General features: G+C 38.9%; 1 protein-coding gene across 1 annotated transcript in view; it reads left to right on the top strand.

Annotated features, from left to right (window-relative positions):
* Positions 1 to 7958: 7958 nt before the first annotated feature.
* LOC107569796 (DNA-binding protein SATB1-like) overlaps positions 7959 to 10924 on the top strand; it is a 29714-nt gene continuing 26748 nt past the window's right edge. Inside the window, exons 1-2 of the mRNA XM_016255951.1 lie at positions 7959 to 8883; positions 10333 to 10571. Of these exons, the coding sequence (XP_016111437.1) occupies positions 10361 to 10571 (211 nt within the window). The 5' untranslated portion in view covers positions 7959 to 8883; positions 10333 to 10360. The remainder of the gene's footprint in view (positions 8884 to 10332; positions 10572 to 10924) is intronic.

Genomic DNA, 10924 nt, shown 5'->3' with positions numbered 1-10924 from the left:
CTTGTGCACATATGTGAAGAAAACAAAATCCAATTTTATGGAGTCAAGAGGCAGACATGCTCCTAAATAAGATGAAATGACTAATATGACTAAATGATTCTAAATAAAACTGACTGTCAGCCTGCAGAGAATCACATCACACTGTTTTCTTTTTCTGGTGTGATGTAAAACTTTACGTCTCGGTTTTAATAGGAGGATGTAGTGGTCAGGACCCCGTGCAACTAAGTGTGACATTTGAGCTTGTAAACATGAGAACGGTTTATAAGCATTTATGTGCAAAGAAAAAAGGCGACAGATCTGACTTTAGGGAGTTGAGATGCAGACACACATTTGTGAAGAATAATATTTAGGGAAATGAATGTAAATAATGCAGAATTATATTCATATTAAGGGGTTGTCGAATGCGCGTTAGTCAGAATATCTATTCTTTTTGCACTCATTTAAATTTCTTAAAATATCAGACTGTCAGTATGTTTGCTTTAGGGAAAGTACTAATAATCAGTGTGTGTTCAGCAGCTCAGCACTAAAAATACTGAGATGAATACATTTCCACATTTTTGACCTGAAATGCTTGCATTTAGGCACTCTGAACAAATAAAATAAAAAAATACTCTGTGCTTTTAATTCATATCTACCGCTCTCAATTGGCAATTATATGGGGTGTGATAGAATAAATGATATTACAAAGTGGTTCATTAAATGTTGCATTTAAATGTATGTACATTACTGTTATGGTTAGGGGAAGCGACCGTACATTACTATTATTATGTTTCACTTTGGTATGCTGATGAAGAGCAGAGAGCAGTTGTAGGAAGTGCATGATGTTCATCACTCGTGGGCATGGTGCTGTCCACAAATGATATTTGTGAAAATGAGACCATTGCAGTGCAAAATGACGTGCATGTAATGAATTAATCGGTGATAATATTGATCATATGGAATTCAGTCGAGGACCGTAATAAGTGCACGCCTGGAATATGATTTCTGTGTGTGACTGACACACTTTTTGCAATCTCATTTGCAGTGCACATTATATCTGATTCCTCATTAACAGGTCAATGTGGTAAAAACGAGGTTATTCTTCTTGAGATTACTAGTTATCTGGGGTACAATTAGTGCGGTTGATCTGGTCAGTGTTTCTCAGAATAGAGCTTGTGAGCTTTTCCTGCCAGCGTCAGGTTTGCTTCTTGTAAGTGCTGTTTGACATCAAAGTCGCTGCTATTATGCAGGTTTTCTTCACTTGTTTCATTCTGACATCTTCTCCACCATGTCACATTAATGTACAGTCTGCTGATGTGAAACCGCGTGGGTCCCCTTGATCTCGACTTGAAAGTTGTTAACCATTTTTTTTTTTATTGGCATCACCTAACCCCATTTCCACGGCTGGTTGTTGTTGTTCAGATACTCACCCTGATATGATAAGCGAGCCTGATTGATCATCTGCGCCGATATCTCTGTCCCAAATCTCAGCTCAGTGGCATAGCCTGGCACGCTTGGACGGACCGTTAATAACGAAGACGCTACGGCATGCAGACGTGTGTTAAAACTCACACGTCTGCTATGATCAATGCTGTCAGTTAGGCCCTAAATGCGTAGCACATCCTCGAGCAGCAAATAACAACAGGAAGTCAGAGTAGCTTCTGAGAGAGAAGGTGATATTGTTCAGCTCCTTGTACTGCAAGTGGCCTTCAATTTGGGGGTCAGAAAGGTCAAACTGCTCTCTAAACCCCTAATAACGCAACTTCTTGCCTCTTAACATCGAGACACGAAGTTGCATCTTTGTCAGGGAGAAACGCACACCCCTTGTCGCCCTCCCGACCCTTTGAGACCAATTATCCGGTGTGGTGCATCGGTTATTTTCAGCGTGCACCTGAGAGTATAATCAAGGCAACTCGTCCTTGATGAATTATTTCCACTCCGTCTCGCATGATTTGTCCTGTTGTAAGTGACAGCAATCGAGCTGCAACCTAAAATTCCTCGCCTCCCAGATGAAGAACTTCTTGGTTGGTCTGTGTCTGATTCATGTAAAGCGAAGTCAAGAGTGATTTCTGGGGTAAAACCATTAATTGTCTTTACCACGGCGGTAATGAACGCTAGGCTGAAATAACAGCTCAGCAAAGAGAAGAATTATACTTGTGGTTAGCGCATGGTAAATACCTGTTTAGCTGCCAGAGTATGCATTTATTAGACTGTCGCCAGCAAATAAGAGGTCTGTCTCGTTTTTTAATATGTGGCTGCTTGGAGATTCCACCCTGTTTGGAAAGAGCTGTTATGATTTCTAATAGTTAGGAAAGGTAACAATGAATCAGAGACTTTTGATGACAAGCTCAAACCAGTTTGGGAAAAAAAAGAAGAAAGGAAAATGAAGGATTGTTTGTGCATACTTGGGCTCTGAGTCAAGCATGTGAAACAGCAGACGATCACATGCAACTCGAGAATAATTTAGCAACGTTTTCCAACTTTTTCCCGAGATGATTTGCATATATCAGCAGCGATTTGATGCTCGTGCTAAAACCCGCATCTCGTCTTGCATTTGATTCCTCAAGCGCTATCTCTCTCTCCTTTTTTTATATAATATTACGTGTTTGCCTGCTTTTATCTGGTTTTGAGAATCGTCGCCGGATCTTTTCAGAGGACAAAGCGTCAAAAGTGCGTCATGTCGATTTGGTCATGCTTGGGCTAAATGACATTTGTGTAAAATCAGAAGAGCAATATAATCATTCTCCACAGCACCATCACTAATACAATTTGAAATACGCACTCAGTTCCACCTTAAACCTTTTAACATTTTGCATAACCTAAATTTAGACACTCCATATGTTTTGATCTCACATTATTGTCTACTATTTCTATGCTTGTCGTTATCCGATCTGTGTAGGTTTTCTCGAATCCTTTGTTCTGGTAAGGCGACAAAAAGAAAGCAGTATGTATCAGAGGAATGCACATACTGCAAAAGATCAGGGTTTTAATACCTACCCACGTACTCGCAACAAACAATTAAAGAAGATACTCTTTTTTACAGTGCAAACGCGCACACATGCACTTATAGAGATTTGGAGGGACGCAGATTAACGCCATACAAATCTTTGCCTTTGCAGTGTAGTCAACTGAAAAGAAGCAAGGGCTTTCATTTGTTGCACACACACACACACACACACACACACACACACACATATATAGAGAAACACTGAAAGAGAAGAAAGAAGTATATTGATAAAACTGCAAATCCTTCCTATTGTCACCAGGCCTCTGATGCATGCTGTTCACAGGACGGTTCAAGTTTACATTTATATACTCGCCATATGCTTTTATGCATAACTTAAAAGGTAAACTTTCTCAGTGCATAAGCATGTGCGTGTTCCCTATAAGATTTGAACCCGATGAGCTTAGAGTCGGTGCCGTGCATTTTTCAAAATAAAGATTCCAAAAAGGTGTTTTTGTGCAATTGAAAGGTTTATTTTCAAGAGTGCATCTTTCAGTGCATGCTTTACTGCAGGAAAAAGACAAGCATACATGCTTATTATCAGACTTGATTGCATTTCCTGCATACATTTTTTTTTCCGGGAATATCTTTAGGATTGTGTGTTAAATGTTGCAAGTGAGAGTATTGCACTCATTTTGAAAGCTGAAAGCATAATAAAATGAGCCAAAATGTGGAGACGCGTAAAACTTTGTGAATGACGGGCGTTGCAATTCAGCTAAAACTTCTGCGGGCGCAGTATCTGCGTGGGCCCACGCGTTGCATCTAAGCAAAGCTCGGACAAAAAGAGCTTCACAGCGGTTTTCTCTCCCTGTCGCTTTAACTCTATTAATTGTTGATACGTCGCAATCCACGAGGCAGAAATTAGAGGGCTAATTATTCGATCATGTGATGCTGCCCCACTGCAGTGACAGAAAAGTAATTTCCCGAGCCTTGAAACTGATCTCGCTTGATCGTTAGATGACAGATTTGTTTTATAATTCGATAAAAGCGGGGCATAAACAAGCGATGAGCCGATAAAGAGCCTCTCTCGCGCACTCGGAGGGAGTCATTGTTTTTAAATAATTAATACGGATTCCTGAGGGGGATTCAAAGAGCAGGATCTTTTTGTTGTCGTTCGCTTGTGTGCAGCCGGACTTCAGCTCTCGCAGGCTTTCACTGATTTAAAAGCCTCGCACACTTTATTTGGCAGGTGTTCAGATGCGAGCAAGCCACAGGGGGACTTTTACAGTGCACACTAGAGGTTCAACAACACAGTGTGCACTAGACAGAAATGACTATTCACTGTGTTGCATCGCTTTATGCCACTGCATGCATTAAATAATTAGCCTGCACATATAAAGTGATGGAGTTAGACTCCCCTCACGCACATAAGTCTATTACTGCAGGTTATTTTTATTATTTAATACACTTAGAAGTCATGAGAGTCGTGCACAGTCAACTGCAAACTACTGTATTAATGTGCTCGAGTAACACAGCTCCTCTATTCTGTCTAAAAATGTGCCAGCCACCAATATTTCGAGACTGTAATGAGTTCCACGTTTTCGTGTTTCCAGGAAACGTTTGTTTTGAATGCATCTAATGGAGATTTGTATACTGCCCATTTGCCTCCGCATTGATTCAGTGTCTCTGTTCGGTATGTGGTGGGCACTGATGACTCTACCCCATGCTGTTTGTGTTATCAAACTGCCGAGATGCTCTTGGCTCTGATTTATAACACTACCTCAAATAATCTTGTTAATGCACATTTAACATTGCGGAAGTGGCAAGCACATAGACTAAACAACACCTACGCGTGCGAGCAGTCAGAATAGCGCTGGTGAAATGTGCCGAGTGATAAACTGCCTCCAGTGCAGCTAAAAAGAGGAAGACCGTACTGTCTTGTTGTCATAGGGGTTTCTAACTTTGGATGTACACTTACACATATTGTGTCACTATTCCGGGGGAAACCGGATGATCTTGAAAAAAAGGCAATGCAACATTCTAGGATGCTGTAAAATAGAAAAAAGTGTTAAAATCCTCGTTGTTTTAAGTATTAGAAGTGTTGAAGAAATGAACTATTTTTTTTAATTCACTTTTGTATTTTAATTTTTTTTTTAGAATTATGAATTAATTCAAAAAAATTAAAATGTAGTCAAAATTCAAAAAATTGTATTAATGGTTTCTTTTTTGCAAGTTATTTGATTTAAATATGACCAAATTTTTAATGTCAATATAAATTGACATCAAATGATCAGATATTCTAGGATAAACAGTATGTTCATGGAAAAAAGCAAAATAAACAATACAAATGTAAATGAAATAAAAATAAAGGGTTACATTTGAGTTTTTGCTATACATTTTTTGTTTTTTACATTTTTTTGCAGTTTTATTTAAATTAATTTAAAAAAAAAAATCTAATGTAATCAAAATTAAAATTGGATTTTGTTAACTGCTTCTTTTTCTTTCCTCCTTTTTTTCCCAAAAAATAACTCTGTGATTTAAATATGACCAAATATTTCATCTGACATCAGTATAAACTGACATCAAATTAAGCTTGTCTCTCAAATTTGGATTCCCAAAAATTATTAGATAATATATTTTATTTATATTAGTATTGCTAAATAAAAGTGTCACCAATGTTTCACCAATAAAAGTGTCAGATGAGGCAGTACAGTACATATTTACAGTGTTGTTTCTGCATTGCTTTTGTTCTGCATTGTACGTTTGTGTATTTGTTTATTTTTTTAAAGCACTAGCATATTAGTATTCATTATTGTTTTCTCTGAGCGTGCTACAAATATTGGCATTTTCAACTCTTCAATTGTGTTTACCCTTCTTTAAATGGGCGAGAGCTGAATTATAACCACAGTTGATCGAATCATTTCTGCTCTGTGAATCTGCATGCCCTTCTGTATGTCAGAGTTGGTGTTGTTGGGCGGTGTGTGTGTGTGTGTGTGTGCCAGGGCTCTTGGCAGTGTCTGCACCTGTTGGCAGCATCAGGACCCTCCTGGCAAGGCCGGCAGAAATTGTGTGATGCTCTTGTACGAGTGCAGAGGAGACTGCAGCCACAGCACGTCAACATGGCGGCCACGCTCCGCTTACCACTGCTCCCGGCCCACGTTTCCATTTTACTGTGGAAATAAGAGTGGACCGATGCAACTACACAATCCGTTTGTGATTTTGAAAGCCAATGATGGATTTTAGGAGCAGAAATGCACCAGATAAAACTGTGCTATGTCATATTATTTACTATGATTGACAATTTGAAGGGTCAGATCTGATTGAAGTAGTTTTAGCTACATATTTGTACATTTTGCACTGAAATACTGAATGGGTCTTGTGTAAAAGAGACATTGTTTTTGATATAAAGTTGGCTATATTAGTTTTGGCCTAATCTAGAGCATCGCTGTAGCTGCTGCGCCACCTAATGTGTTGCACATGGACTAACATCTCAAGACAGCAAAAACAAGCTCAGTGCAAATTCACAACAACGCCGGAAACGTGTTTAGCGTTGTGCGAATGTCATATCACATATGCTGCATTCATATGTGACATTTAAAAAAACCCCGATCATTTACCCGTGTTGAATCGATGAACGTATTTCGCGACCCCTTATAATGCATCCACCTTTTTTGGTCATCGCTTTTTTTTCGTACATTTCCTGTTTTTAGCAGCAGTGATACTTAGTGTTCTAGTTCAGCACCTCTGCTGATTTCATATAGCTTTATCACCTTCAGTTTCATGTCTACACACGTTACACACTCCTGCTTTTAAAAACACATTTTACTGTCTTCACTATAATGAATTATTGGGCCCATTAGTCATTATAATTGTTGATTCTGACATGGGCATGTGCTTGGTTACCTTTAAAACTCATCTTCTTTTTTAGAATAAATAAACAATATATTTCACTCTCACTTGGCATTATAATAACATACAGTAGCAGAAACAAAGCATCCAGGTTCTTAGACTTTTGAGTATATATATATATGTGTGTGTGTGTGTGTGTATGTATTAATTTATTACTGCTATACTTATTATTTATATATCCAATATAATGTTTAAATCATAAACACAGTATGTTAGTAAATACAGATCTTTGAAAGTCATTTTAACCAGTCAGGATGTGGTGTTACTTCCAAACCATGAGTGATTACATTTGACCCTTGTACATATTTCTTCATGACTGTTGTCTGTATATGTCATTGTCTTTTTATTTATGATAATATACATTCCAGTGTAGATAACATATAATGCCTCTTTTATTGCAGTGGGCATCTTTTTAAAAATCAAATAAGCCTGGGAATGATTTCATTCCTGTGTTGATGTCAAAATAATTAAGAGTTTTAGTTTAATAATTCATTCATCAAATGCATCAAAAGTCTTTGTTTTATTGATACTATTTTATAAAATGCATGTTTTAACTTTTACTGCATTTTCTCATAAATAATCACTCTGTAAACATTTTTTAACTAGTGTGCATTAATATATTCTTCTACCATATTTGCATAAATTAGATCTCTCTATGTGTGTGTGTGTGTGTGTGTGTGTGTGTGTTCAGGGTTGCTCGTTTGCTGTCACCTGCACATATGTGTGTGTGTCATGCACCAGCATCACTGACAGATGGCGTGTCCTTTTGCTATAAGAAATATTGTACTCTTGAGGCTCTTTTGCAACTTAAAAAAAAAAGAATCGCGCCAAAACCCCAGCTATAATATCATCACACTCGATCATACGATCATTCGCGTTTGCTTGCTATATCCCCCGGTTGTGCTGATCAACTCATCACTAACATCTCAACACGCACCATCGGGATCCAAATGCACACGCTCACAAATAAAGATGGTTTATTTTGTGACAAAAAAAAATGCAAAATGATTTTATTGTGTTGCTCGGTGCATGTGCATCCTGTATGTGTGTGTGTGTGTGTGTGTGTGTGTGTGTGTGTGTACAGGATGTGTGTGTAGATTCAGTAATAAATGCAGAACCGCCTCACTCTAATCAAGCTGATTAAAAATTCCTGCGCGCGTGCAGGCGGAAATCCACCATCATCATCATCCTCGTTCTCCGGCACTTTTACTTTATTCTCGCGTCCATCCTCCTCCAGGACAGCGACAGACGCGTGAGGACCCGAAATCCGTCTTCAATCGCGTCGTTTAGGAGGTTTAGAGATGAGGAGAAGCGGCAGACAGCGCGGAGAGGGAGGGATGAGCCGATGCAACTCATAATTTAATGGGGACAGAGAGAGAGAGAGAGAGAGAGAGAGAGAGAGAGACAGAAACAGAAGGGAAACAGAAAGAAAAGGACCGAGCGCGAATGTTACAAATGTAACAAGCGGAAGATACAATGTAGCGCTGACGTGCGTCAGGAATGTTCGGATGCTTTGATGTTTCATTCGACGTTCGAAAGTGTATCGCGCACTTTTAAAGCTGCTTCGGATCCGCAGATCGGCTCGAGATGAGAGGGCTTCGTGCTGTTGTTTGGCCAGATGAGAGGCGATTCACGAGCGCTTCTGGTCCTATAGGCGCGTATTGGTGAAGCTCAATGGGATGTGTAGGGAACGCTGGCGGTTACTTTTATTTTTAAGCGTTATTCTGCGCACAGAACGGACGGTGGATGTGATCGTAAACTCTATTGAACTCGTTGCATTTCGGCTTGATTGCATGCGACTACGGTCTTTAGCTCTCATCACATTTTAAAGTACTTTGCGCTTCGTCTATATGGTTCTACGTGTATTATGCGCTGTGATTCATGGCTTAGCGTTTGACATTAGGTTTTGGCGTGGACGATCTGGAAGTTTTCTATGTTTCAGAATAGAATAGCTGACATAAAACTGATTTTCGAGTGAAGTTTGTGCTCCTCCTGCCAAAACTTGAAGTCGCTGTTCATCCACAGCTCCTTTATATGTTCTTCTTAAAGTGGTGAGTTCAGCCTTGTTATTTTTCTTATTTCTTTGTGTTTTATTGAATGATTTATTTTATTTGTAAATGTTATCTTTTATTTTTTAAATCTAAATAAAATAAAACATATATTTCTATATGCACACTAGACATTTTTAATCATTGATTTTTATGATATGCACCTAAAATGTAATGCAACCTGTACATTATCTAGTTATATATGTGTTATATGCCTGAATCAACCTGCTTTAGGTTACAGCAATGAATTTTAAGGGTCTGGAGAAGTAGAAATATATGTTTTTAAGATAACACTTACTCGTTTTTACTATTAGAGTGTTTCCATTCACATGGAAAGTGCACAAAGTTCATTTTTTTTATATCCTCTATACCTGTTTTATTGGTTTTTAAATGAAGTCACATAAGTTCATCTGGTGTTCAGTGCTGTGGAATTCATTGTTGCATGTCTGATGTCTTGTTTGGCCTGTTTGATGAAATCTAACCCCGTCTGTCATGGTGTCTGGTGCAATGTTCCTTTATCGCTGCGAATGCAATGTTGAGACAAGGTGCATATCCCTTTTCCGGTAATCTTAGATAATCCGAGGACTTTCTTTTGTTTTGGTGTTTTAGGGAAACTTGTTTTGGGTGTCATTAAATACAAACGGTTGCAACCAAAAATCTTCTCACTGTGTTTTTGTTTTACATGCGTGTCTCAACTTCAATCAGGAATTCAGGGTCTTTCAGTTTTATACATCTGGTGTTCAGTGCTGTGGAATTCATTGTTGCATGTCTGATGTCTTGTTTGGCCTGTTTGATGAAATCTAACCCCGTCTGTCATGGTGTCTGGTGCAATGTTCCTTTATCGCTGCGAATGCAATGTTGAGACAAGGTGCATGTCCCTTTTCCGGTAATCTTAGATAATCCGAGGACTTTCTTTTGTTTTGGCGTTTTAGGGAAACTTGTTTTGGGTGTCATTAAATACAAACGGTTGCAACCAAAAATCTTCTCACTGACATGCGTGTCTCAACTTCAATCAGGAATTCAGGGTCTTTCAGTTTTATACCAATAGATCTGATCCGCTAAATATTTCACAGCCTGTCTCCCTTGTAAGGAAAGGTTCATTGCACGGTGCGCTGATCACTGAAGTGGACTCCTCTGCACATTAATGCGACTTTACAAAAACTAGCTTGTTTGCTCTCCACATGGGATTCTGCAGTGGGTTAGACATACATAATACATGCACTTAGGAATGGGAATGTGATCATTGCATGAAACATTGTAAATGCCATGTAACATTTGGCTTGATTTGACATTTCAGTCTACATGGAAGAGACAGTTTATGTTGCATTTTCATTGTTTTTTAGGTTCAGTAATCTTTATAATTGGGGGAAAAAGTTTATGATGTTTATTTTATGGTGCTTGATCATCCAGCCGTCATGACGCCGCCGCTTTTCTTCTTATTTTTCCCTCCAGGTGACAGTGCACATTGGTGCTGAGAACCATGGAGCATCTCAGCGAAACATGCCAGGGGAAGGAGAACTGTGAGATGGTCAACAACCTGAATGACACCAAGGCCCCTCCGGCCAAAATGGCCCGCCTGGAACAGAACGGAAGCCCGCTGGGCATGTCTCGTCTAGGTAGCACTGGAGCGAAACTCTCCGGAGTGCACTTCAAACCCCCTGGACATCATCTGAAGGCCTGCCACAAGAGGGGTGAGTTTGCTCTTTCTTACCACTGCACTCTTAAAAATAAAGGTTCCAAAAGGGGGTTTTCACTGTGGTGCAATAGAAAAAACATTATTTGTTCCCCAGAGAACCTTTCAATGAACAGTTTTTAATAGAACCATTTTTTTTAAAGTGTGAAAAACATTTTAAATATCTGAATACCTTTTTTCACTATAAAGAACTTTTTGTGCATTTGAAAGTTTCAATGGATGCTAAAGGTTCTTCATGGAACCGTCCATGCCAGTAAAGAACCCCTTAAAATGCCACCATTCCACAAAAGGTCTTTTATAGTGGAAAAAGGTTCACGTTTCTTTGGGGAACCAAAAATGATTTATTGCATC

The sequence above is a fragment of the Sinocyclocheilus grahami genome, unplaced genomic scaffold (assembly GCF_001515645.1).
Source record: "Sinocyclocheilus grahami isolate Dianchi unplaced genomic scaffold, SAMN03320097.WGS_v1.1 scaffold1382.1, whole genome shotgun sequence".
Lineage (NCBI taxonomy): Eukaryota > Metazoa > Chordata > Actinopteri > Cypriniformes > Cyprinidae > Sinocyclocheilus > Sinocyclocheilus grahami.
This window is presented reverse-complemented; position numbering and strand designations above follow the sequence as displayed.